The sequence below is a fragment of the Giraffa tippelskirchi genome, chromosome 2 (assembly GCF_054371585.1).
Source record: "Giraffa tippelskirchi isolate mGirTip1 chromosome 2, T2T-mGirTip1v1.2.pri, whole genome shotgun sequence".
In the NCBI taxonomy this organism is placed as follows: domain Eukaryota; kingdom Metazoa; phylum Chordata; class Mammalia; order Artiodactyla; family Giraffidae; genus Giraffa; species Giraffa tippelskirchi.
Window position 1 is genome coordinate 165,779,462 of NC_137276.1, and position 27,589 is coordinate 165,807,050.

General features: G+C 38.1%; 2 protein-coding genes across 6 annotated transcripts in view; both read right to left on the reverse strand.

The window, feature by feature from the left end:
• The window catches only part of UMPS (uridine monophosphate synthetase), a 48,051-nt gene extending 32,960 nt beyond the window's left edge, over positions 1-15,091 (reverse strand). For both annotated transcript variants that reach the window (XM_081571716.1, XM_081571715.1), the window contains exon 1: positions 14,905-15,091. In XM_081571716.1, the coding sequence (XP_081427842.1) occupies positions 14,905-15,060 (156 nt within the window). In that variant the 5' untranslated portion in view covers positions 15,061-15,091. The remainder of the gene's footprint in view (positions 1-14,904) is intronic.
• A 5,794-nt stretch (positions 15,092-20,885) lies between these two features.
• The window catches only part of KALRN (kalirin RhoGEF kinase), a 683,494-nt gene continuing 676,790 nt past the window's right edge, over positions 20,886-27,589 (reverse strand). For all 4 annotated transcript variants that reach the window (XM_081571703.1, XM_081571704.1, XM_081571705.1 and 1 more), the window contains 3 exons: positions 26,194-26,394; positions 23,854-23,992; positions 20,886-23,309 (listed from right to left, as the gene is read on the reverse strand). In XM_081571703.1, the coding sequence (XP_081427829.1) occupies positions 22,764-23,309; positions 23,854-23,992; positions 26,194-26,394 (886 nt within the window). In that variant the 3' untranslated portion in view covers positions 20,886-22,763. The remainder of the gene's footprint in view (positions 23,310-23,853; positions 23,993-26,193; positions 26,395-27,589) is intronic.

Here is a 27,589-nt window from a genome sequence, read left to right on the forward strand (position 1 = left end):
CACTTCATGGCAAATAGATGGGGAAACAATGGAAACAGTGACAGACTTAATTTTGTCAGGCTCCAAAATCACTGCAGATGGTGACTGCAGCCATGAAATTAAAAGACACTTGCTTCTTGGAAGAAAAGCTATAAGCAACCTAGACAGCATATTAAAAAGCGGACATTACTTTGCTGACAAAGGTCCGTTTAGTTAAAGCTATGGTTTTTCCAGTAGTCATGTATGGATGTGAGAGTTGGACCATAAAGAAGTCTGAGAACCGAAAAATTGATGGTTTTGGACTGTGGTGTTGGAGAAGACTCTTGAGAGTCCCTTGGACTGCAAGGAGATCCAACTAGTCCATCCTAAAGGAAATCAGTCCTGAATATTCATTGGAAGGACTGATGTTGAAGCTGAAGCTCCAATACTTTGGCCACCTGATGCAAAGAGCCAACTCACTGGAAAAAACCCTAATGCTGGGCAAATCTGAAGGCAGGAGGAGAAGGGGATGACAGAGGATGAGATGGTTGGATGGCATTACAGACTCAATGGACATGAGTTTGAGCAAGCTCTAGGAGATGGTGAAGGACAGGGAAGCCTGGCATGTTGCAGTCCATGGGGTCAGACACAACTGAGCAGCTAAACACCAGTGAGCAGACAGATGAAGCAAGAAGAAGCACAGTCTCACAGTGGCTAAAGGAAAAAACATATTACAGAGAGTTAATCATGATGAAAAAGTAAAAAGTTATGTCCCAGATGAAGGGACAGGATAAAACCCCAGAAAAACAACTAAATGAAGTGGAGATAGGCAACCTTCCAGAAAAAGAATTCAGAATAATGATAGTGAAGATGATCCAGGATCTCTGGAAAACAATGGAGAAGATGCAAGAATACCAAAGACCTACTAGAACTAAAGAACAAACAAACAGAGATGAAAAATACACTAGACGGAATCAGCAGCAGAATAAGGCAGAAGAACGAATAAATGATCTGGAGGACAGAATAGTGGAAATCACTGCTGTAGAACAGAATATAGAAAAAAGAATGAAAAGAAATGAAGACATTCTAAGAGACCTCTGGGATAACATTAAACAACCAACATTTGTGTTATAGGGGTCCTAGAAGGAGAAGAGAGAAAGGACCTGAGAAATATCTGGAGAGAGAATATCTGAAAACTTCCCTAAATTGGGAAAGGAAATAGTCAACCAAGTCCAAGAAGCACAGAATCCCAGGCAGGATAAACCCAGGGAAGAACACACCAAGACACACAGTATCAAACTGACAAAAGTTAAAGACAAAGATAAAATATTAAAAGCAACAAGGATAAAACAACAAATAACATACAAGGGAACTCCTATCAGGCTATCAGCTGATTTTTCAACAGAAACTCTACAAGCCAGAAAGGAATGTCACAGTATATTTAAAGTGATGAAAGGAAGAACCTACAACCAAGAATACTCTAACCAGCAAGCCTCTCATTCAGATTCGAAGGAGAAACCAAAAACTTCCCAGACAAGCAAAAGTTAAGAGAACTCAGGACCACCAAACGAGCTTTACAACAAATGTTAACAGAACTTCTCTAGGCAGCAAACACAAGAGACGGAAAAGACCTACAGAACATAAACTCAAGATAATTAAGAAAATGGTAATATGATGATACATATCTTAAATGTAAATAGATTAAGTGCACCAACCAAAGACATAGGCTGGCTGCACTGATGAAAACAAATGCATGTATGCACTTCCACTTACCATATCACTCTGCTTGACCCCCCCAAATTGTATCTATTTTATATTGTTAAGTTATCACGTTCGCATATGGCTTGCAATTGTAATTATCTTCTATTTTTTGTCTGGCTATTGATTATGGAAACTGATAAAACATCTTTTACTATTATGATTATGTAATTATTACTCACTTAATACCACTGGATTATGACTAATCAACAGAAAAAAATAATAGAAGTCCATATCACCAAAACTACAATTTAATAGAGAAACCTATAATCACTTTTCAAAATCCAGATGCATATCAGAATTATCTTGAAACTTTTTGAAAAATATAAACACCTAGGTATTGCTTTTTTTCTCCAGAGCTCCAGATATGTTAAAAAAAAAAAGTTCTGTCCCCTTTCCCAGGATATCAGCTCATTCGAGTCTCATCTTTGATAATTAAGAATAGGTAGGGACTTCCCTGGTGGTTCAGTGGTTAAGACTTCACCTTCCAATGCAAAGGGTGCAGGTTCAATTCCTGGTGGGTGAGTTAATAATCCCACCACCAAAAACCCAAAACATAAAACAGAAACAATATTGTAACAAATTCAACAGAGACTTTAAAAAATGGTCCAAATTAAAAAAAAAAAGTAGGTCACTCATCCCTCTCTTAAGGAGGACTTCATGCATGAAAATGAAACAACTGTCGATGGTTAGGTGATTCTTTTATCTCTTTCTATACATATGGAATTTGCTCACATGATATTTTAAAATTCTGCTTCAGTCCCACACCTCATTATTCAGAATGCCCATCATACTAAAAAAGCTGAAAGAATTCCAAAGGACATATAACTTTAGGTGGGAAAAAACTGCACTGCTTATTTTAATACCAATGATCATTTTTTAGACATCAAGACCATCTAACCGATTCTAATTCCAAGGAATCTCAAGCTCCCTAGAAGTCCTCCTGCCTCCTATCTTGACATCTTAATTAAGATAGTCCTCTCCTACCCAGAGGCTTGAATACACAAGGATTTCCTTTTCTCCCTGCTCTCAGCCCAGGGCCTCTGCCAGGGAGTTTTCACCACTTGCGCCACAAAGGGTGAGCCCACGTGCTTATTGTTTAGAGCTCTTCCTTTGCCCTTCTTGGATGTGACTGAGAAAAAAAAAAAAACTAGGGAGGAGACATCCCAGCAAGTTGATGTTTCTCATTTAGATCTAAAAAAATCTCCATCCCCATAAACAAGCCCTTCACAAACTACCAATCAGAAAAACTGCTAGCCATTGCCAAGGACATAGTAGGCACCTGTTTAATACTGAAGAAATGAATGAATGAATCTAAACAAAAAAATATTGAGAACATTCACATTATACACTATATATATCTCAACTGTAAATACATATGTACCCAACATAGGAGCACCTCAATATATAAGGCAAATATTAACAGCCATAAAAGGAGAAATCAACAGTTACACAGTAATAGTGGGGGATTTTAACACCCCACTTACATCAATAGAGATAGTCCAGACAGAAAACCAATAAGGAAACACATGCCTTAAATGACACACTGGACCAGACTGATTTAATTGATATTTATAAGAACATTCCATCCAAAATACATTCTCAAGTGCACGTGCAACATTCTCCAGGATTTATTATATGCTGGACCACAAAGCAAGCCACAGTAAGTTTAAGAAAACTGAAATCATATCAAGCATCTTTTCCCATCACAACACTATGAGATTAGAAATACAACAAGACAAAAAACTGTAAAAAAAAAAAACACAAACATGTGGAAGCTAAACAATATGTTACTAAACAACTCACTGAAGAAATCAAAGAATAAATAACTAGAGACAAGAGAAAACAAAAACACAGACTTCCCTGGTGTTCTAACGGTTAAGAATTCGCCTGCCAGTGCAGGGGGCATGGGCAGACCCCTGGTCTGGGAAGATTCCACGTACAGCGGAGGAACTGAACCAGTGTGCCACACTACTGAAGCCCTCACGCCTAGAGCCCGTCCTCCACAAGAGGAACCACTGCAATAACAAGCCCACGCACCTGAGAGTAGAGAGTAGCCCCCACTCACCAAAACTAGAGAAAGCCCATGTACAGAAACGAAGACTTGGTGCAGCCTAAAAATATACAAATAAAATTAAAAAAAAAAAAAAAGATTCAAAATCTATGGGACGCAACAAAAGCAGTTCTAAGAGGGGAAGTTATGGCAATACCATCTCACCTCAGGAAACAAGATAAATCTCAATTAAATGACCTAACTTACACATAAAGCAAGCTAGAGAAAGAAAAACAAACAAAACCCAAAGTTAGTAGAAAGAAATCATAAAGAGCAGAGCAGAAATAAATGAAATAGAGATGAAGACAACAACAGAAAAGACCAATGAAGCTACAAGCTGGTTGTTTGAAAAAGTACACAAAATTGATACACCTTTAGCCAGACTCATCAAGGAAAAAGGGGAAAGGGCTCAAATCAATAAAATTAGAAATGAAAAAGAAGTTACAATGGACACCAAGGAAATACAAAGGATCATGATAGTAGTATGAACAACTATAAGCTAATAAAATGGGACCATCTAGAAGAAATGGGCAATTCTTAGAAACGTTTCCCAAGACTGAATGAGGAAGATATAGAAAGTATGAACAGACCAATCACAAGTATTGAAATTAAAGCTGCAAGTAAAAAACTAACAAACAAAAGTCTGTGACCAGATGACTTCATAGGCCAATTCTTATCAAATTTAGAGAACAGTTAACACCTATCTTTCTGAAACTGTTCCCAAAAATGGCAGAGGAGGGAACACTCCCAAACCAAACTCATTCAATGTGGCCACCATTACCCTGATACCAAAATCAGAGAACAATAACACACAAAAATAAAATTACAGGCCAACACCACTGACAAACATAGATATAAAAATCCTCAACAAAATACTAGAAAACCAAATCCAGTAATACATTAAAAGGATCATACACTATGATGAACTGGGATTTATCCCAGTGATGGAAGGATTTTTGAATATATGCAAATCAACCAGTATGATACATCGCATCGACAAATTGAAGAATACAAATGATATATAATCTCAGTAGATGCAGAAAACCTGACAAAATTCAACACCTATTTATTTGAAAAACTCTCCACAAAATGAGAAAAGGAATATACTTCAACATAATAAAGACCATATGTGACAAAGCTAACATAATACTCAACAGTTAAAAGCTGAAAGCATCCTTCTAAGATCAGGAACAAGACTAGGATGTCCACTCTCACCACCTTTATTCAACAGTTTTGGAAGTCCTAGCCATAGCAATCACAGAAGAAAAAGGAATAAATAGAATCGAAATTGGAAAACCAGTAAAACTGTCACTGACCTCAGATGACATATTCTACATAGAAAACCCTAAAGATGCCACCAGAAAACCACTAGAGCTCATCAATGAATCTGGTAAAGTTGGAGAATACAAAATTAATACACAGAAATCTCTTGCATTTTTACATACCTAACAACAGGAGGTGGTGACCAAAACCACTCCCAAGAAAAAGGAATGCAACAAGGCAATGGTTGTCTGAGGAGGCCTTACAAACAGCTTAGTAAAGAAGTTAAGTGAAAGGCAAAGGAGAAAAGGGAAGATACACCCATCTGAATGCAGACTTCCAAAGAACAGCAAGGAGAGGGAAGAAAGCCTTCTTGAGTGGAAAAAAAACGAAGATCATGGCATCTGGTCCCATCACTTCATGGCAAACAGATGGGGAAACAATGGAAACAGTGACAGACTTTATTTTCTTGGGCTCCAAAGTCACTGTGGACAGTGACTGCAGTCATGAAATTAAAAGATGCTTGCTCCTTGGAAGAAAAGCTGTGACAAACCTAGACAGCGTATTAAATGCAGAAACATCACTTTATTGACAAAGGTCCATCTAGCCAAAGCTATAGTTTTTCCAGTAGTCATGTACAGATGTGAGAATCGGACCATAAAGAAGGCTGAGCGCTGAAGAATTGATGCTTTTGGACTGTGGTGTTGTAGAAGACTCTTGAGAGTCCCTTGGACTGCAAGGAGATCAAACTAGTCCATCCTAATGGAAATCAACCCTGAACATTCATTGGAAGGACTGATGTTGAAGCTAAAGCTCCGATACTCTGGCCACCTGATGCAAAGAGCCAACTCACTGGAGTAAACTCTGATGTTGGGAAAGATTGAGGGCAGGAGAAGAAGGGACGATAGAGAAGAAAATGGCTGGATGGCATTACTGACTCAATGGACATGAGTTTGAGCAAACTCCAGGAGTTAGTCAAGAGAAGCCTGGCATGCTGCAGTCCATGGGGTTGCAAAGACTCGGACATGACTGAGCAACTGAACAATAACAAAAAATCAGGAGGAGAAATTAAAAAAGCAATTCCATTTCCATCACATCAGAAAGACTAAAATACCAGGACTTCTTTGGTGGTTCAGTGGTTAAGATTCATACTTCCAATGCAAGGGACACAGGTTCAATTTCTGGTCAGGGAACTAAGATCCCACATGCCACGTGGTGTGGCCAAAAAAAAAAAAATACACACACACACACATATATATAGTGTCTTATTTTTGCTTAAAAATAAAAAGAATAAAATACCTAGGAACAAACCTGAGACAAAAATCTCAACTCTGAAAACTAAGATGGTGATGAAAGAAATCAGAGATGACACAAACAGATGGAAAGGTGTACCATGCTCTTGGAATACTGTCAAAATGAGCATACTACCGAAGGCAATCTACAGACTCAGTGCAATCCCTACCAAACTACTGATGGCATTTTTCACAGAACTAGAACAAAAAAAAATTTAATTTGTGTGAAGACACAAAAGACCCCAAATAGCCAAAGAGCAACCACAAGTACAAAAAACAATGGTGGAAGAATCAGGCTCCCTGACCTTAGACTATACGACAAAACTGCAGTATGACACTGTCACAAAAATATAGATCAATGAAACAGGACACAAAGTCCAGAAATAAACACACGCATTTATGGTAAATTAATCTTTGAGAAAGGAGGCAACATTATACATGTAATGGGGAAAAGACAGTCTCTTCAATAAGTGGTCCTGGGCAAATTGGACAGCTATATGTAAAGTGATGAAATTGGCACACTCTTTAACACCATATACAAATATAAACTCAAAATGCATTCAAGACTTAAATGTAAGACTGGATACTATAAAACTCTTACAGGAAAACATATGCAGAACACTCTTTGACATACACTGCAGCAGTATCTTTTTCAATCCATTTCCTAAAGTAATGGAAATAAAATAAAAACTAAATAAATGTGACCTAATTAAACTCAAAAGTTTGTGCACAACAAAGAAAATCATAAACAAAATGAAAAGACAACCCACAGAATGGGAGACAAATATATTTGCAAACCATGCAACTGGCAAGGAATTAGTCTCCAAAATTTACAAACATCTCATGCAACTCAGTATCAAAGAAACAAACAACTCAATCAAAAAATGGGCAGAAGACCTAAACAGACATTTCTCCCAAGAAAACATACTGATGGCCAAGAGGTACATAAAAAGATGCTCAACACTGCTAATTATTAGGGAAATGTAAATCAAAACTACAATGAGATATCACCTCACACCAGTCAGAATAGAATGGCTATCATCAAAAAGGTTAAAAACAATAAATACTAGAGGGCTTGGAGAAAGGAAACCCTCATATGCTTTTGGTGGGAGTGGATATTGGTACAGTCACTATAGAAAACAGTATGGAGATTCCTTAAACAATTAAAAATATATATAGCTATGACATCCAGCAATCCCACTCCTGAGCATAGATCCATGCACCCCAATGTTCACTGCTGTGTTATTCACAATATCCAAGAAATGGAAGGAACCTAAGTGTCCATCAATAGATAAATGGATAAAGATGTGGTACATATATACGATGGAATATTACTCAACAATTAAAAAGAATGAAATAAAGCCGTTTGCAGTAATATGGATGGACCTGGAGATTATCATACCAAGTGAAGTAAGTTAGACAGAAAAAGACAAATCATATGATACACCTTATATTCAGAATCTAAAAAAAAATTATACAAATGAACATATTTACAAAACACAGACTCACAGACTACAAAACAAACATATGGTTATCAAAGGGAAAGATGAGGGGAGAGATAAGCTGGGAGTCTGGAATATATACACACTGCTATATTTAAAATAGATAACCAGCAAGAACCTACTGTATAGCACAGGCAACTCTGCTCAATATTCTATAATAACCTACATGGGAGAAGAATCTGAAAAAGAACAGATACATGTGTATATATATAGCTGAATCACTTTGCTGAACACCTAAAACTAACACAACGCTGTTAATCAACTATGCTCCCAATATAAAATAAAAACACAAAAAAAGAAGAAAGAATGATTGAAAGCTTTCTTAACTCAGGGATGGAAACAGACATCCAGAATTAGGAGTGTTTCAAAGAAGATGAACCCAAAAAAACTTGAATGTAATTAAAATGTCAAAAGTTAAAGACGAGGGGAGAATCTTAAAAGTAGCAAGAGAAAAACAACTTGTTATGCAAGAGAACAACCCCCCTACCTCATTAGGACTATCAGCAGATTTCCCAGCAAAAACTTTGCAGGCCAGAAGGAAGTGGCATGATATATTCAAAGTGTTCAAAGGAAAACACTTCCAACCAAGAATACTCTAGACCAGATGGACTTAATAGAGAACATTTCATCCCAAAGCAATAGAATACACATTCTTTAAGCGTACCTGAAAGATTCTCAAGGATAGATCACATGTTAGACCACAAAACAATTCTCAAGAAATTTAAGAAGACTGAAATCATATCAAGTATCTTTCTGACCACAGTGGAATGAAACTGGAACTCAGTTACATGAAGAAGACAAGAAAAATCTCAAATATATAAAGATTAAACAATATGCTATGGAACAACCAGTGGGTCAATGAAGAAATCAAAAGACAATTAAAAAAAAATCCCTTAAGTTAAATGAAAATTAAAAGAAAACATACAGAGGTCTACAAGATTCAGCAAAAGCAGTTTTAAGAGCAAAGTTTATAATGATACAGGCCCACCTCAAGAAATAAGAAAAATTTCAAATAAACAACCTAACTTTATGCCTAAACAAGCAGAAAAAGAAGAAATGAAGCCCAAAGGTAGCAGAAAGAAGGAAATAAAGATCACAGTGGAAATAAATGGAGACCAAAAGACAATTTAAATAAATGAACTAATAGCTGGTTCTTTAAAAAGATAACCAAAATTGATAAACCTTTAGCTAAAGTACCAGGAAAAAAAGAGGACTCAAATCAATAAAATCAGAAATGAAAGAGAACACACACCTGATACCAAAGAAATAAAAGGCTCATAAGAGGTTACTATGAACAACTATAAATCAATAAATAACCTGGGAAAATGGATAAGATCCTAGAAATACACAGTCTTCCAAGACTGAACCATAATTAGAAAATATGAATAAATAGGAGAGATAATGAGAATTAATCAATAATAAACAAATAGACAACTCACAACAAACGAAAGTTTAAGACCCAATGCCTTCATTGCTGAATTTTACTATTCAAAAAAGATTTAATTCCTAGCCTCCTCCAGTTCTTCCAAAACGTTAAAGAGGAAGGAATGTCCCCAAACTCCTTTTACAAAGCCAGCATTACACTGATACCAAAACCAGACAAGGATGCATACAAAAAAAGTACAGGTCAATATTGATAATGAATTTAGATGTACAAACCTTCAACAAAATATTAGCAAACCAAATTCAACAATGCATAAGGAAGATAATAAGCTATGATCAAGTGGGATTCATCTCAGGGATACAAGGATGGTTCAACACCACAAATCAATGTGATACATCACATTAACAAAATGAAGGATAAAAATCATATGGTCATCTCAATAGGTACAGAAAAAGCACTTGATAAAATTCAACAACCATTGATAAAGACTGAACAAAGGGTAGAGATGGAATAATAAAGGCCATATATGACAGGCCCACAGCTAATCATACTCAATGATGAAAAGCTGAAAGCTATTTCCTTAGATCAGAAACATGACAAAGATGCTCATTCTTGTCACTTTTTACTCAACATAGTACTGGAAGCTCTAGTCAGAGCAATTAGGCAGGAAAAAAGAAATAAAAGGCATCCATATTGGAAAGGAAGGAGCAACTAAGTGGTGGTGGTGGTTTAGTCACTAAGTTGGTTCTGACTCTTGCGATCCTGCCAGGCTCCTCTGTCCATGGGATTCTCCAAACAAGAATACTGGAGTGGGTTGCCATTTCCTTCTCCAAACTAAGTGGATGACATGATTTTATATTTAGAAAACCATAAAGACTTCATAAAAAATTGTTAGAATAAACGAACTCAGTAAAGCTGCAAGGTACAAGATCAACATACAAAAATCTGTTGTGTTTTTATAGACTAACAACAAACTATCAGAGATATAAGAAGACAATGCCATATACAATTGCCTCAAAAAGAACAAAGTACCTAAGAATAAATTTAACTAAGGAAGTGGAAGACCTGTACGCTAAAAAGTATAAGACACTAATGAACAAAATTGAAGATGACACAAATTAAGATATTCCATGCTCATATTTGGAAGAATTAATATTGTCAAAATGTCCACATTACCCAAAGCAACCTGCAGATTCAATGCAATCCCTATCAAAAATCCAATAGTACTTTTCACAGAAATAGAACAAACAATCCTAAAATTTCTTTGGAACCATAAAAGACCCCAAATAGCCAAAGCAACCTTGAGAAAGAAAAATAAAGGTGGAGACTTCACACTCCTTGATTTCAAACTATATTAATAAAGCTATCGTGGTCAAAACTAATTGGCACAAAAACAAATAAACAGATCAACAGAACAGAATAGAGAGCCTAAAAATAAACCCAAGCACATATTTCAGTTAACTTATGAGAAAGGAGCCAAGAATGCACAATGGGAAAGGACAGTCTTTTTAATAACACACTGTTAGTAAAACAGGACAGCCACATGCAAAAGAATGAAACTGGACCACTATAATACACCATACATAAAAATTAACTCAAAATGGATTAAACTTGAATGTAAGACCTGAAAACATAAAACTCCTAGAATAACACACAGCTGGTAAGCTCCCTGACGTCACTCTTGGTGACATTTCTTCGGATTGGATCTGACTTCAAAGGCAAAGACAACAAAAGTAAAAATAAACAAATGGGATATATCAAACTAAAGAGCTTCCACAGAACAAAGGAAGCCATCAGCAATGCCCCCTCCCCCCAAAAAAGTACCCTTCTGAACTGCAGAAGATATTTGGAAATTATATTTCGGAAAAGGTATTAGTATCTAAAGTATATAAAGAATTCACACAGCTCAATTACAAAAAATGATCTGATCAAACAAATTGGCAGAGGATCTGAATAGACATTTTTTCCAAACAAGACATACAAATAGCCCAGAAGCATATGAAAAGATGCTCAAAATCACTAATAATCAGGGAAATGCAAATCAAAACCACAATGAGATGTCAAATGGCTATTACCAAAAGAACAAAAAAATAATAAGTTTTGGTGAGGATGCAAAGGAAATGGAACCCTTCTGCACTATGGTGGGAATGAAAATTGGTGAGCCACTGTGGAAAGTAATATGCAGGTTCCTCAAAAAGTTAAAACCAGAACTCCCATGTCACTAAATTGCAAAACAACCATCAATGAACAAACAGATAAAGAAAATGTAGTATGTACATACACACATACAATGGAATATTATTCAGCCATGACAAAGGTCATGTATGGATGTGAGAGTTGGATGGTGAAGAAAGCTGAGCGCTGCAGAATTTGATGCTTTTGAACTGTGGTGTTGGAGAAGACTCTTGAGAGTCCCTTGGACTGCAAGGAGATCCAATCAATCCATCCTAAAGGAGATCAATCCTGGGTGTTCACTGGAAGGACTGATGTTGAAGCTGAAACTCCAGTATTTTGGCCACCTCATGAGAAGAGTTGACTCATTGGAAAAGACCCTAATGCTGGGTAGGATTGGGGGCAGGAGAAGGGGACAACAGAGGATGAGATGGTTGGATGGCATCACTGACTTGATGGACATGGGTTTGGGTAGACTCCAGGAGTTGGTGATGGACAGAGAGGCCTGGTGTGCTGCAATTCATGGGGTTGCAGAGAGTCGGACACGACTGAGCGACTGAACTGAACTGAAGTGCAATACATTGCCATTGGCTCAACACTTAAGGGCATTAAGGGACTTTACGGGCATTATGCTAAGTGAAACAGATGGAGAAAGGCAAATACCTTATGATCTTATTTATATGTGGAGTCTTATAAACACAAAGATAAATCGTAAATATAAAGAACTGATTGTGGCTGCCAGAGGCAGAGTAGGGGAAAGGCAAAACAGGTGAAGGAATTCAAAAGGTACAAACTTCCAATTATAAAATAAATAAGTCATGGAAATGTATTATAACACACAGCATAGTGACCATAGTTCATAATACTGTTTTCCGTATTTGGAGGCTGCTGAGAGATCTTTAAAGTTCCCAGCACAAGAAAAAAATCGCAATTATGTTAACTACACTTACTGTGGCAATGATTATGCAATATATACAGTTATCACTACACCTGAAACAAATGTAGTTATCTGTCAAGTAATTATATCTCAATTTTTAAAAAATCAACAAAAGACTATACACCAATATTTTTTAAAGTTCTCATAAATACAGAACCACTAGTTGATAATATCTTTTCCCACATAAATCACCACATTTTAATACTCGAATGCATACTCCCACCCAACACCATCTTATTTTAAGAAGAAAAGCGAAGATTTACTAAGTGACCTATATCAGAGGTGTTCAAATTTTCTTGTTTCTGTATTTCTAAAGATTTGAAAAATTTATGAATATTTTTAAGCAGCAAAAAATGTAACTTCTGGAGTACTGGAAAAATTAACATATTATCCTAGAACTGTTACATCATTCTTTTAAGTGAACTCAACAAGATCCAAATGCCATATTGATTTGATACGTAACATCTGCTTTTAAAAAAAAAAAAGAGAGAGACTTCCCTATTGGTCCAGTGGCTAAAACTCTGCATTCCCAATGTGGGGGAAGTGGGATGGGGGCCGGGACTGGATCCCACGTAAGGCAACTAAAGATCCTGCATACCACTACTAAGACTCCAGGGAGCCAGAAACAAAACAAACTACAACATGAAAATGCTTAACTATGAAACTTGGAAAAATTTGCACTTTCTTGAACTTATATTCTCATTTCATTATCTCCAGAGAATTTTATTCTAATGCAATATACATTTATGCTTGAAAAACTTCTACTGATCACTCTATGATACTTCTCAAAAACAAAAATGCATGTAAATGAAATTTTAAATTGTTTAAATTTAAAAAATTTCCCATGACCGTAAGTCTCTAAGTGTTAAAACTTCTATGTTATTATTACAATTGTTATGAGCAAAAAATGAATTAAAACATAATCTGCAAATTTTGATAGAAGCATAAAACAGATTATTTTGGAAATGCATTGCTTAGTGAGAGGAACAGTACCTGACCTTGGCAATTAATTTATGTATCTAGTATAACTGACTATTACTTACTACTTGGAAGTCAGAGTTCAGCGTAAGTTCTACTGTGTCTTAGGGGGTGCAAATAATAAGAAACCCTATTTACATACATAAACAGGCATGAAAAGAGTTCTGTTATAGCCAGACCTCTCAGTGTTTTGAACTCCTGAGTTAACTACCCAAAATAACACACACATACACACACACCTCAACATCTAGTATCAAAAAATAATTTTTAGTCATCTGTAAACTGATGACTTCTTCAAAAATAAGCCAATTTTTCAAAATAAGATCCCTAATCATTCACTTTCTCAGCACTGATGAGATGCGCCATAGCAAGATTCTGGATGGGGAGAACATTCTAACCCACTTCAACTAGTGCTTCAGTCCCTTCTATAATAACCTCATAGAGTGGGGCTCACAAGGGGTGAACATAAACCCTTAGTGGTGGAGAAAGCTTACACATGTCTTCCAGACAGAACTTCTGTGACAATGGCAAGGTTCTATATCTTCACTGTTCAATAAGGTAGCCACTGGTCACATGTGACTAAATTTAAAAATTTCTGGGATTTCCCTGGTAGTCCAGTGGTTAAGAATCCGCCTGCCAATGCACGGGACAGGAGTTCAACGCCTGGTCCGGGAAGATCACACATGCCCCAGGGCAACTAAGCCCACGTGCCACAACTACTGAGGTCAGCGTGCTTAGAGCCTGAGCTCCACAAGAGAATCCACAGCAACGAGAAGCCCAGGCACAGAAGAGTAGTCCCCGGTGACCACAACTAGAGAAAGCCCATGGGCAGCAACGAAGACCCAGCGCAACCAAAAAAAACAAAACAAAAACAAACCACCCATAATGTTCAATATTCGCAAGCGGCAAGGAAACCCTACTAGACAGCACATTTAGACCCTGCTACTTACACTGTGATCTGCAGCTTTGGTCGGCAGCTTGTGAGGAAAGCATAACCTCCCATCCTGCCTCAGATGTACTCAATCAATCAATCAGATTACCCATTTTAACAAAATTCCAGGTGATTCATATATACTCAGCGTTTGAGAAGCATTGTGCTAGAAATCTCTAACTTCTACACAGTTTTCCCCTTTTATTCACCAAAGAACTGCCTCCATGAAATGTCCACCCTCTGCCCTTAATTCTTGCTCCTGGCCACAAAGTGCAAAATCGAATCCCTTTTTCCTAGCAAGAGCCTTTCCAAGTATTTAAGCAGCTACTAAATTCTCCCCTCACCCATCTTTTCCTCCCCGCCCCATTTTCACGAAGTTGAATACGCGGAACTCCTTCAACTACTTCTGTGCGAGCCAAGGCCCCAAACTGGGTTCCCAGACTCAGCTGCAAAGCACATGTCAAAGCCAAGCGAGTCTACGAGCAGGCTGTCCTGTAGGTCCTAAAGAGCCTAACAGTTCCTGGTCTCTGGGTTTCGCAAACCGACTCCCCCAAGCCGAAGCACGGTCGGTCCTCCTGCTTGGCTCTTTTGATCTCACCCAGAGTCCAACTTCTGTCACCCCACTCCTGGTCCCCATTCACGCCACGAAACCCTCTTCTTTCCTCTCCCCGGTAGGTACCTGATTCAGAAGACGCGGTCGAGACACGATGCCCCGCAGATCAACGTACACGGGGGAAGAGAGCCCACTCTTCACCACGAAGTTCCCAAACTTGAAAGCCTGCACGTCGTACAGACCCGTTACCAATGACCCCAAAGGGACATCAGCCGCCGCCATCGCTCCGGTCTCCCAGTTCACTCCAAACTCCAAACCTCAGCTTGCCGCGGCGCCCGATGACGCCACTTGAGAAGTCCCGCCTCTTCCGGCCCTTTTTCCGGCGGCTGGGAGGGCTAGCTGCGCGCGGCTCCGGGTCCCAAGTAATGAGCAAGATGAATTTATACTTTGGTATCAAAGTTATCCAGGAGGAATATCATGCCAGCCAGTCTGAAAATCTAAGCATATTTTGTATTCACAAATCAGTTCCTTAGAGGAAATTCCCATTATGGGTAGATGGCAATACTTTAAAGATAATTACCGTTAAAACCATAAGGCTCCATCAAATTGATTCTGACTCATTTGAAGAACTGACTTATTAGAAAAGATCCTGATGCTGGGAAAGACTGAAGGCGGGAGGAGAAGGGGATGACAGAGGATGAGATGGTTGGATGACATCACCGACTCGATGGACATGAGTTTGAGTAAGCTCTGGGAGCTGGTGATGGATAGGGAGGCCTGGCGTGCTGCAGTCCATGGGGTCGCAAAGAGTTGGACACTACTGAGCGACTGAACTGAACTGAAACTGATTCTGTTATTTCGGTTTTATTTTCTCTATGTATGTCTGTGTTTTCTGTGAAGACAAAATGACCAGCCAGTGTGAAGGAGCCCATGCTTTTTGATAGTTCTGATTTCAAACAAATGCAGTAAAATCTTGATGAAATAGAAACCAAACTTTAAGATATTTTTATTCTTGTTTGCAAAATAAACTAATCATAATACTTCAATCCCTAATACTTGTCAACCTAAAGAATAAAATGGCCAGTTACTGTACCAGCAAAATGAGTCTTACTTGGGAATGGCAGAGGAATTGCATTATCGGCATGGAAACGGTGGCAAACCATAAGCAATACTGGAGAACAAAGGAGAGGAATGCTACTTTATGAAGGTGCCAGGGAAGTTGGGAGGGTTTGCTTTGAAGGAAAGTTCTTTGCAGTAAATCAAGAGTTCAGAGTGGTGACAGTTTCTTATGGGCTGACAGTTTCTTGGTTGCTTTTCATTGGCTGCATTGTTGGTGGGCAAGGAAATAAATCTTCATCCTCATGATAAGGAAGTAAAGTAAACCTCTTCCTACCCAAGGATGTAAAATAAGGTGCACAGGGTGGTATGTGCTGGTGTGTGCAACAGAGCTCCTCCTTCAGGGCTTCCTCCCTCCACTTTAAATGAGATTTTTCCTTTATAGTATTAATTTTAACACACTCTAGTTAACAACACACATTGAGGCTTATTTGGCAGTTTTAGATAGAGAAATGCCTTAGAGTATTTCTTCAGGCTACAAAATTGTTCTTTTCTTTCCAAAATGCTGGGCAAAATGTGTTTTAATAAAAGTGCAATATTTTCATCTTGTCAAAGGCTTTCATATATTTGGAGGAAGAACAAAAAAAATTACTCTTTTCTTTTACCGGATATTTTAATCCAAAAAAAAAACAAAAGACCACCAGAAATAATCTTTAATATAGTATATTTATAGGAATGCATAACTTGAGATGTACATTTTGAAGCTTCATCCATAACTTAGAACATTTACTGTAATGGTAATAACAAGACAGCAAGTCATCACTTTACAACATTACACATGAGTGATTTTGACTTACAAATAAAATATTTACAACCTACTTTTACAAAACGACATTGTGTGCATACAAAATGAACAACTGCAGAAAAATTTAAAAATAATGTGACAACCAAAAACCCAGAAGATACACTTAAGGCAGACCAGCAAGACACTGAAATAATTAAGGCTGTGGAATTCTTCTGCACCTTGAAAATATAGAGCTATTTATCAATACTGTGGAGTGATTTTAAATCAGTTGTTACAAGCCTGATGGAAGTATGTACTTATATGTATATGTGTAATGGTCCCTATGGGGAAACCTGTCCACTAATGGATAAGGCCCTTTATCTGAATGGCCAGAGAAGCCCACCCCCAAACTCTCAAAAGACTTGGTGGGGAGGAATCACTCAAAACCAAGAGGTGCCAATAAAATTTGCAAACCAACTGCTAAATATTCAAATATAAAGATTCTTCTGACTCCAGGCAAACAATAACCTAAATGATGGTCCCATTGTGTTTCAAGCTTTGTTCGTTTGGCTTTGTAGCTTCAAAAGACAGCAAATAAATCCCCAATGAGTGGACTCTAACTCTACCCATCAGCCCTAATGGTTTTGAATGGCCCTAAATGGTTTTCTACTAGAAAACTGATCCACCTGGGCTGTCTAAAATGGATAGATTTCTGCATATGAGCAATAACATATACATACATATTATACACTATATACATGTACAGATGTACATATATCCACATTTTCCAACAGTTTGCACTTTGATCACTACTGTTCTCTGACTAGGATCTCGTTCTGAAGAACATGTTTAGTTTTTTCACAGTCTTCACATTTGTCCTAACTACTAGTTTTATTTACTCCCCTTCCCCATAGAGTAGGCCAAAGTTTGGCAGAAACAAGTAAAAGCACCAGGGTCAAAAAAAAAATCAATCGTAGAGATGACATATATGGCTTAAGTTAGTAAGAGAAGATGTATGTTTTGTTACCTTCAAATTCATAACCACAGTCTTTGAGATCATAGTCATAGTCCCCATAATACTCCAAGATGTAGCTTCATTTCTTGATGGAACAGGCATTGATGGAACTCTTACACTATCTATTCCTCGGCTAGTAAATTCATTTGCACTCTTTTCCATTTCCTCAGCCATCCTCACTATCCAAAATAACAGTTATCTGTATAAGCAGTTAATTTTGTTCATCTGAATAAAAACAAAATCTGACCACAATTTAGAATCTCCCAGCAAATAGGCTAACAGGAAACATAATAGCACATGAGTATTAATTTCAATCTTTTCATAAATGTCCCTTAAAGATGAAAATTTGTCTTAGAGTAATTGTTTTTTCCTCTCCTCTAACTTCTACATGTATTGAAAATGAGGAAGAAATGTCTTTCATAGAAAATATGGCCTGTGTTCTACTATTTTTGTATATATTTCTCACATGAATAATATTCTCTATTAAAGACATCTAATGCTATGGACAAATTTCAGTTGTTTTTAAGCCTCTAGAATTAATGAAACAAAGAACCTTTTAGTTTTTAGAAAATGTATATTAACATAGTAGTTCCCTTTTTCTTAGTAGAGAATGGGTAAACCTTATCTTTTCTAACCCCATCTTGGGTTTAATTGTTCATTTCCAAATGATCCCTAAACTTTAAATAGTTAAGAAAACTGTAAGGCTAATAAACCCACTGAAAGCTCACATACTGTGGTTGGCTAACCCAGACTCCACACAGATGCTACACTGGAGGGAAATAAATAAGCCCCACATTCCTCAAAACTGAACAAGGAAGTGGTGAGTTTGCACTTTTTCCCTACTATGAAGACCCTTATGTTTGAAATATTTCCTCCTCTATCAAATTTATGGGACAAAGTTTTACTTAATATACAGAAATAACCAGCATCTAGTTTATAACCTATTTGCCCCTTCATAGTCTCACAAATATAAATGTCCATGCTCTTCCACAAGGCAAGAAAAAAGTAACAACTTACTCACCAGCACTAAATCATGGAGACTATGGAAAAACAAATATGCTACTTCTGGAACATCTAATTATCTAAAAAAAAGAAAAAGATTCAAAGTTTTCCCTCCAAAAACTAACAGTTCATTTCTACACCTGTGCATTTAATTTGCCTCTTATTATAGAAACCTGTGAGATTCTAAAGAAATGAGTTGTGATATCAGAAAATATTTTATTCTCATCTCTGCCCTCCCAGTGAGGAAAGTGGCTGTTTGGGCTTTTCTCTGTCAATTTTTTCTAGAGCATAAAGCTTGAGAAGAGAGTAGTGGTTGCTTTGGAGGGCATCTTACTCTGTGCTTCTGCCATAAGACATACTCGAGAAAACAGTTCATTGACAAACACTTCATCAGCTCTCCTAACCTTTTTCTGTAAATAAGCTTTTAAACGATTGAAATTACAGGCTAAGATCAAATAACATTCAGACAAAGAGCACCTAGTACTTCCAATTAAAATCAACTTACAGAATTTAATTTCATGAGTTTGCAAATGGTATCTAAAGACATGAATATTGAAATCTTGGAATGTTCAAAGTTACCATCAATAAAATTCTTAGCACTGGCAGTGTGTAGCACTTTTTTAAAATATCAAAGTATCTTCTAGACATCCCAACTAAGGTATTTTCCCCACATTCCTATGAGATTAATTCCTCCCTCCTTCCCCCCAACTCCCATTTTCACAATGGTGATATTTGGGGCAGAAAAAAACAAAGACTTTCTGTAAGAAAGGACGAATCAAGACTAGCTGAGGTTGAAACTCAAGAATTCCTGGGCTCACCCTATGTTCAGATGGTTTCATTTAAAGGATATTTTAAAGAAAAAAAAATGCTGCAATATCAGTTGATTTAAATACAATGAACTTCTTTATCTCCCATCCTCCCCTCTGAAAGGCACTACTATTTATAAAGACTTGTGAACCACAAAGCGGTGCAGCCAGCTTTTCCTCTGCTTCCTCTGTTCCCCCAAGAGTGTTTATGGCTGTGAGAGACCTGAAGGACACCTTCAACGTTACGATTTTTTTTCTTAAAAATTTTCTCACATTCAGCTGTAAGTGGATTTAAATCTGTTTAATTTGAAACAGATGTAAAAGATGTAGTAAATTACTATATATACCTTTAAAATATTATTGTGGGTTGTCCCTGATCTTTTCCTTCTTTCTGCATCTCACCCTTATAAAACAAAAAAACCCAAAACTCTATGCAGTGGATATAAGCCAAGCAAGAAATTTGTGACTTTAACCAACATTTATTTTTCCCATTTCAAGTGGAAGTTCATTCTTACTGATTCCTAGTTAAGATTTGATTGCAAAAACTACCATAATTAGAAGGGGACTATTTTCTCATCTCTCTCCTCTTCTCTACCACAAAGGAATAAATATCTCTGCCAAAATAGGTACAAGAAAGTGGTTCCTAATCCTTCATCCCTCACCACAGTTGCCCACAGAGCAACTAGAGTATATTTCCCAGCCCCGTCTTCTGGGATTCCTTGTTATTTCCAACTTGCTAAAGAGAATTCCTGAACCAGGAACGCAATCAACTTATCCTCATTGGGAAGGACCAGGAGCTTTGCAGATAGGATGTCTCCCTGTTGTTAGCTTTCTTCAGTTATCAAGCCATATAAAATATATACCCCTTCTCTTGGGGCCTCTATTAAATTAATTCTATTTCAATGATTGTACTTTGGCTCCAGTTAACAAAATCATACTAGCCTTCCATCTGGACCATTCCAACTCTGATGTGAAAGCTGTTATAAATGCTTTGGCTCTAACATTCTTGCCCTCCCAACAGCACGATTTCATTAATGCTCTCCTGTGCAGTCTGGACACCATTGTCCTTCTCAAGCGAAAACTCAGCTTGTCTCCTACATGGTCATAAAAACTCATAAAGATTCAGCAGGGGGCTTTTTAGTCACCATCCACAGTGGATGAAACAGAACCTGCCAAGCCATACTGTACAGATATTCGGAATGCTCAGTGCCTGTATCTATCCCATGATGAGCCCGAGGGACCAGGCTTTCTTCTTTTATGTTGTATCTTAGACATGTTTACTAAAAGAGTTTTTAGTAAACTTGTTTTAAATTTCAAAATATTGTATCATATAGTATTGGTATAGAACTATGGGTTTAAATGAAGAATATGAAGGGTTAGTCAAGAGAGAGCTCTGAGAAAGTAGCCTTGGTGGCCCAGGGCCATTCGAAAACTAGGAAATAAATACAGTCAGAATCAGTTTCCATTTATTTGGTTTATCCTGAAAATACATAAGTGCTATCTAGTCTTATTGCTTGTACTTTCTACTAATTTATTAGTCTATAATCTTAGATGGGATGAGGTGGAGCACAGATGAAGAAGTTGACTTTGAAGTCAATTTTAAAGAATGATGAGTACTTTTAATTCTACGTTTCCACTGCGGGAATAAGTATTTTTATATATTAAAGTTCAGGCTTAGTTTCCATCATTCTTCTTCATTAAGATAGGTTTGTAGTTCTATTTATCCTTCATAAACTCTCTGCTTGCACTTCTGTGCTGCATGATTTTAATTTTCTCAGTCTTTTTATAAGAGAGAAGCAATGCCATTAAACCTGATTTGAACAAACACTTACGTTATATTTTTTAAAATAGCATTTGCATAAGAGTAATTTTAAAAAAACATTCTAGGAAACAAAGGATGGATCATGTAGAAAAACACAAAAACAAAGTCTCCCAAAACCCAATAAAAAAAAAGAAAAAGAAAAAAAGAAAGAGACCATGAAATGCCCAGATTTAATTTTTTTCCACCAGTGGAAAAAAGGGCAGTTCATAACCATCTTGTACGGAAAATATACATCAGAAAGCAGCGTTGGCCTCAAAATGCAAATAGTCCTTTTAGTCCAGGGAAATATTGGTGGCTGAGCAGTGATAGATATTGCAATCGCAGTTAAAACTCAATGCTCTGTTAGGATGATGTATCAGATTTTATTCCATGGCTTCAAAAAGGACTCGGGACCAGGCCTTTGAAAGGCCTATATGGCTGCTTCCTTTTGGTAAGCACCCCTTCATTTTTATAAGGAGTTAGAAATAAAGCAGGCTGACTTGTTGAGGACTGCATTCTACAGCTGCAGAAGACATCAGGAAGTGTTGTTACGTTGTTCACAGGAACTGCAGGAAAGGTTTCTATTTGCACTTTTGTATGAACCTGTTTTATTCGTTACCTATTTCAAACCAAGTGTAGACATAAAAAATAGCCCCAAACTCATACTGTATTTGGACTTATTCCCTGGCAGGCTTTCCTGCCAGATGAACTCTGAGCTGCCAGTGAATCTGGGGATAGTATTTCATAAACAGAACCTAGGTTAGTCAAATACCTGTGACCGAGAGAAAAATCTTCTCACTCACAGATTGCGAAAGGGTTAACATTACTTTCTCTTAATGCACAGGTTCTGGTAAAAGAGTTCTATACAAGATTTATAAAATGCTCTAAAAAAAAAACCTGTCATCTAATTGTGCTTAGTCAAAACAATGTAATGCTTCGGTACATAAGTTACTGTCTTAACTGGAGCACTCAAAGTTACTTAAGATTGATTTCATATATATCTCTATATTATAAAACTCTGAAAGTTGAATGTGATATATTTTTACTGTATGTGTACATGTATCCTATTAAGAAACTATATGTAAGTAATCTAAACCAGTATAGTTGACATACATGACATCTCTGTTAAATAGAACTTCTTGCTTAAAATTTCAGCAAAGGCAGGAACCTTTATACTTTCTTCAGTGATCTTATGTTTTGCCAAGTTAACCACTCATTTTGGAACACAATTAAAATTACATAACAGCTGCTATTCTTGTTACCTCTGCCTCTCTTCTGAATACTTTTCATGACTCTGTACATCTGTATCTCTTCTGAACGACCTTCTGAAAAGTCCCTGGATTTAGGGTGATTTCACTGCTGCTCAGACCTTGAAAAACCACTGGGGAGGTTTAAGAGGTACATCTCTCAATCCAGAGAGCTGCATGGAGTGAATGATGGACAGAATTATTTACAGACACATTCAGTCTTGCTTTGGTTCACACTACACTTCCATGTGAAACCACGAGGGCTGGGAGATGGCTACGTGCCTTGGTTTAGCCGATTGACAATGTAGCTCTTGACGTTGGGAATGGGGCGCACATCATTCTGATGCTTGCGGCGCTCGATGAAGCACGCCAAGCGGGAGGTGTCCAGGGGGATCTTGGAGTAGCTGCCATTGTGGGGCTGCAGCCACGGATGCTGCAGACAGGTGGCTGCGGTGGGCCGCCTCCGAAAGTCTTCCTGTAGGATCACATTGATGAAATCTCTGGCAGCATTGCTCACACCGCAGAAGTACTCATGGGGAAAGCTGAAGTCCACCCTGCACACATTGATACATGTCTCTTCCTTGCTCTCATCCAAGAAGGGGGAGACCCCACTCAGCATGACATACGTCAAAACCCCGATGCTCCAGATGTCGGTGCCCAGGGATACAGGGATGCCCTGGATCACTTCTGGGGCAGCAAACTCGGGGTTCCCCAGCAGGTGGTGGATATGGAAGTGACCTGAGATCTGGACAGCATCCTCCAAGTCAATGAGCTTCACTCGAGGCACCGGAATCCGTAGGTCAATGAGCAGGTTTTCAGGCTGCGGAGATCCAAGGAGGTGGGGAGGAAAGAAGGCAAGTTCAGCTCTGTTTTGACTACCTGTAGGACTCCAGCCACTCCAACACAGTCCTGCTATTCTTTGATAAAGGCTGTAGTGTGTGGGATGTTCCCCATGCTTCAAACTGAACTAAACTCTGAGGCTGGATGGTACTTCAGAGAAGTTGGTTGACACTGAAAATCCTGTCTTCTTAACTAGCCCTTCTGCACTGAAAGAGTAAATTATTTATTTGGGGGGAACAGGGGCTTCTTTTAGAAAAAGACAGCAACATTTAGTGATTCCTTCTATAAAGTTAGACAAAGTGGTTAAAGCCTACCTACCTTCTCTTACCCCAGATATTATGTGACTCTGGTGTGTTCTCATTAATTCAATAATAACACACAAATTGTGTGACAACCCACTTTGTGTTTAATATTCATAGGGATTCTAATGCAAGAAAATAAAATGAGAATTTATACCCCTCAAGAGCAATGACTGGCAGGTTGAACTTAGCCATTTCTCTGCTAGGGTTGCTATTTCTTATTACCTTTATATCCAAATGTGCAACTCTGCAGTTGTGAAGGTACTGCAGGGCTTCCATGATGTCTCGAATGTAGAAAGCTACTTTTTCTTCCATCAGCTCATCATGATTCATAAGGTAGTCCAAGAGTCGGCCATCATCCATCCTGAAAAAAGGGAGGAAAAGGTAAAGGAAATATGTTTGCAAAGAAAACAAAAAAAATAGCACACACATAAATCTGTAAGATTGCTAATATTTCTCCTGTTCCTGTTATAAATGAAGATCAGTATTGCAAGACATGTACATTTTAGTTAGAGTCCAAAGTTAGTACAATGTTCAGAACTTATATTAAAAAGATAGATAGATAAATAGACATGGAGGAGATAGAGAGACAGAAAGAGATAGAAATAGATGGATAGATAAGAGAGAGATGAATGCTTCAGGGAAGAAATCTGTATAATCTTAAGACACATTGTGAATGCCTGCTAAGTCGCTTCAGTTGTGTCCAACTCTGCAACGCTATGGACTGTAGCCTGGCAGACTCTGTCCATTGAAGTTGCTCACAAGGAAAAATTCTGACATCCCTTTAAGAGAGGTTAGATTGCAAAATAGAGAAAGGAAGGAGACAGAGATTTTGAAACTGTCTGAATAACTGGAATCTGGTGGTTTCAAGGAGCCTCACATGTGTTTTGCAAATTGTTTTTCCTTTGTCAGCTTTTAGTTGGGGAAAAGTAGCCTGGTGGGCTGCAGTCCATGGGGTCGCTAAGAGTCAGACACCACTTAGCGACTTCGCTTCCACTTTTCACTTTCATGCATTGGAGAAGGAAATGGCAACCCACTCCAGTGTTCTTGCCTGGAGGATCCCAGGGACGGGGGAGGCTGGTGGGCTGCCGTCTATGGTGTCGCACAGAGTCGGACACGACTGAAGTGATTTAGCAGCAGCAGTAGCAGCAGCAAGTATGCAAAATTTGACCTTGACATTCATGACCCCTTCTTGAATCCTACTCCTCCTGGGCAACTATCCAACTTTAAAAACTATGCCTGAGAGCCTGCTATGAGGAGCCAGCCAAACCTAGACTTGAATCCTGGTTCTGCCACATACAGGCTAGGGGCTTGGAACGAGTCATTTAAACTCTCTGTGTTTTGCTTTCTTCATCTTTAAAGTGAAAGTAATGACAACAACAATAACAATCCCTATTTCATCTATGAGGATTGTTGATGGATCAAGTGAGACAATGAGGCATTAAAGCATAACTGGTAGCAATAGTAAGTGTGTAATAAATGGCAACTATTTTCAGGGTCCCTGTGCCCTCTTTAGCAGGGAGTGACCAGATGTCACGTGGCTGTTCTCTAACATGCACTGGGCCATTGAGGACTATCCCCAGGAAAGGCCCAGGCAGAGAAGCCTGAGCCAGAATCAGAAGCTACTTTTGAGCACAGCTGACATCCTCCCGCCAAGTTCCCATTCTCTTCTCTAGCTTGTTCCTTCCCACCAGCTTGTTTTCTTCTCCTGCTTTCCTTGACAGGATCAAAGGCCTAAATCACAGGTGAAAGCTGTAAATGGAGGTGCTTCTCTGCTGAACACAGGTACATGTGGAGCTATACACAATATTGGTCTCCAATATAAATGTCTGTCTTCTCTCCAGGCCCAGGGCCTCATCACATCAATCAGAACATTTCTATGAGGGATCCATACTTTTGAAAAGACTGTCCTCTTGGGCCTCTGTAAAATTTCTCTAAACTACAGGGCATGATCTCTGTTCTTAGCTTGGGGAAGGAGTGGGAAGGATGTGACCTTATTGCTCTCTTCTGGGACCCAGTATGTAGCCCCAAGTATATGGGGATACATACTGTAATGAGTGGAAGTTTTTGAAGGTCTGGAATGAGAGGAAGTCTGGAATGAGTGGAAGGTTTTGAAAGTAAGATTCTACCCTTAAAGGACTTTCTTGGGGGTAGATTTGGGATGCTATAGCAGTAGATAGATGCACAAACTCCTCTTTTTCATTTCAATTTCACCCCTATCAATGAGCCCATTGCCAATAAGTTTTTCCTAAACTCCTGCCCAGCCCAAGAGCCCATAAGAGAAAGAAGATGAAAACTGGAGTGAGACAGATGTGGGTTCAAGTCCCAGCTTCTCTATTTCCTAGTTTTAAGGAGCTACTTTTAATGAACTTCCTTATCTCTGATTTTCTGATCTATAAAATGGGAATCACACTTTTATACAATGGTGGGGTGAGTGCATGTTACATACAACACTTTGTAAGCTAGAGGCATTGTATGAAATGTAACTGCCATTTCCATTCATTGTGAGCAAGAAATAAGCCAAACAGCTGGGGACCGCATTCAAGAGATGATACTGGTACTTACAGTTCCAAAATGAGGATGTAGGAAGTGGGGGACTCATAGGTGTCATGGAGAGTGATATATTGGGGGTGCTGCAGGTGCTGAAGGAGGGCAGCCTCGTGGGCAGCCTGCTCTTTTTTCTTCATTTTCTTGCTAACAAATTTCACAGCGACATCTTTGCGAGTAGCTTTGTGAATGCACTTCTTTACTATGGAGAACCGGCCTCTGGAAAACAAAAGGGAGAAAGTGTTTTGCCAAGATTCCTCAATCAATTGGTATCATTTTATTCAAGGATGCAAAAAGTTTTATCCGAAGTAGTTAGACAGTAACATTTTATTATTATAGAAATCTACTTTTTTGCATTTTTAACTATAATGTTATCATTCAAAATTGCTAACTATAGTATTATCTTTCCTTCCTTAGCATTTTAGGGTTCTCCAAGATGCAAAAAACTAAATAACACTTTTAGTCAATGAACATCAACTACAAGTTCAGTTTTCTGAACAGAGTATATTTCTATAAAATACAACAGTAAGAATATCAAAGAAGGAGGAATTCTGCTCTACGATGATTTCAAAACATTTTCTAAAGAGGCAGTTTTTTTCATCTTATTTTATATTTCTTATCCTTTTGTTATGGAAAATTTCCTATATACACAAAAGTAGAGAGAAGAGTATAACAGATCTTCTATGTACCCAGCAGCTGGTATCAACAATTATCAACATTTTGCCAACCTTTCATCTATTCTTTATCTATTTCCTGCCCGTTTGTTTTGTTTTGTTTTTTCTGGAGTGTTTTAAGTGCATGTTATCTCTCACATAAATACTAAGTTTGCATCTCTAGTTTGACAAGGACATTTAAAAATATATCACCACCACCCCATTTTCACATCTAACAAAATTAACTACACCTAAATTAGACAGACTGATTCCCAGACTCACCTATAGGCCTATGGAAGGTAGTAAGACAGTAATACAGAAGGAGAAATTGGTTGGCAATGGAAGGAGAGAGAGGGAGGGTTGAAGAGGTGACAAGGCAGCAACATTCAGAATCTGTCCTGAGGTGCCCTAATCCAAGAGTAGGGGAGTGAGAAGTCTTAGGGCAGTCCACTCATCTAGCAGAAATGAATGCATCAGATATCATGGCCACCACTAAGATTATCCAGCTGACTCCATGACCTGGCTCTGTGTTTACCAAGCAACTTCCTGATAATAACTTTTTTTCATTATAAATTTCCCCAAAGACGAGAAGGCCCTAATTAACAAGCAAGAATTAGACAAATATTAATTGAATGCCTATTATACGCCAGACATCAATCTTGGCATAGTGAACAAGTGTTTGGCCAAACTGGCAGTTCTATTTTACATTATCAATTAATAAGTTGCCATCCTGGGTTTTAACAGCACTCTCTCTTGTTTGT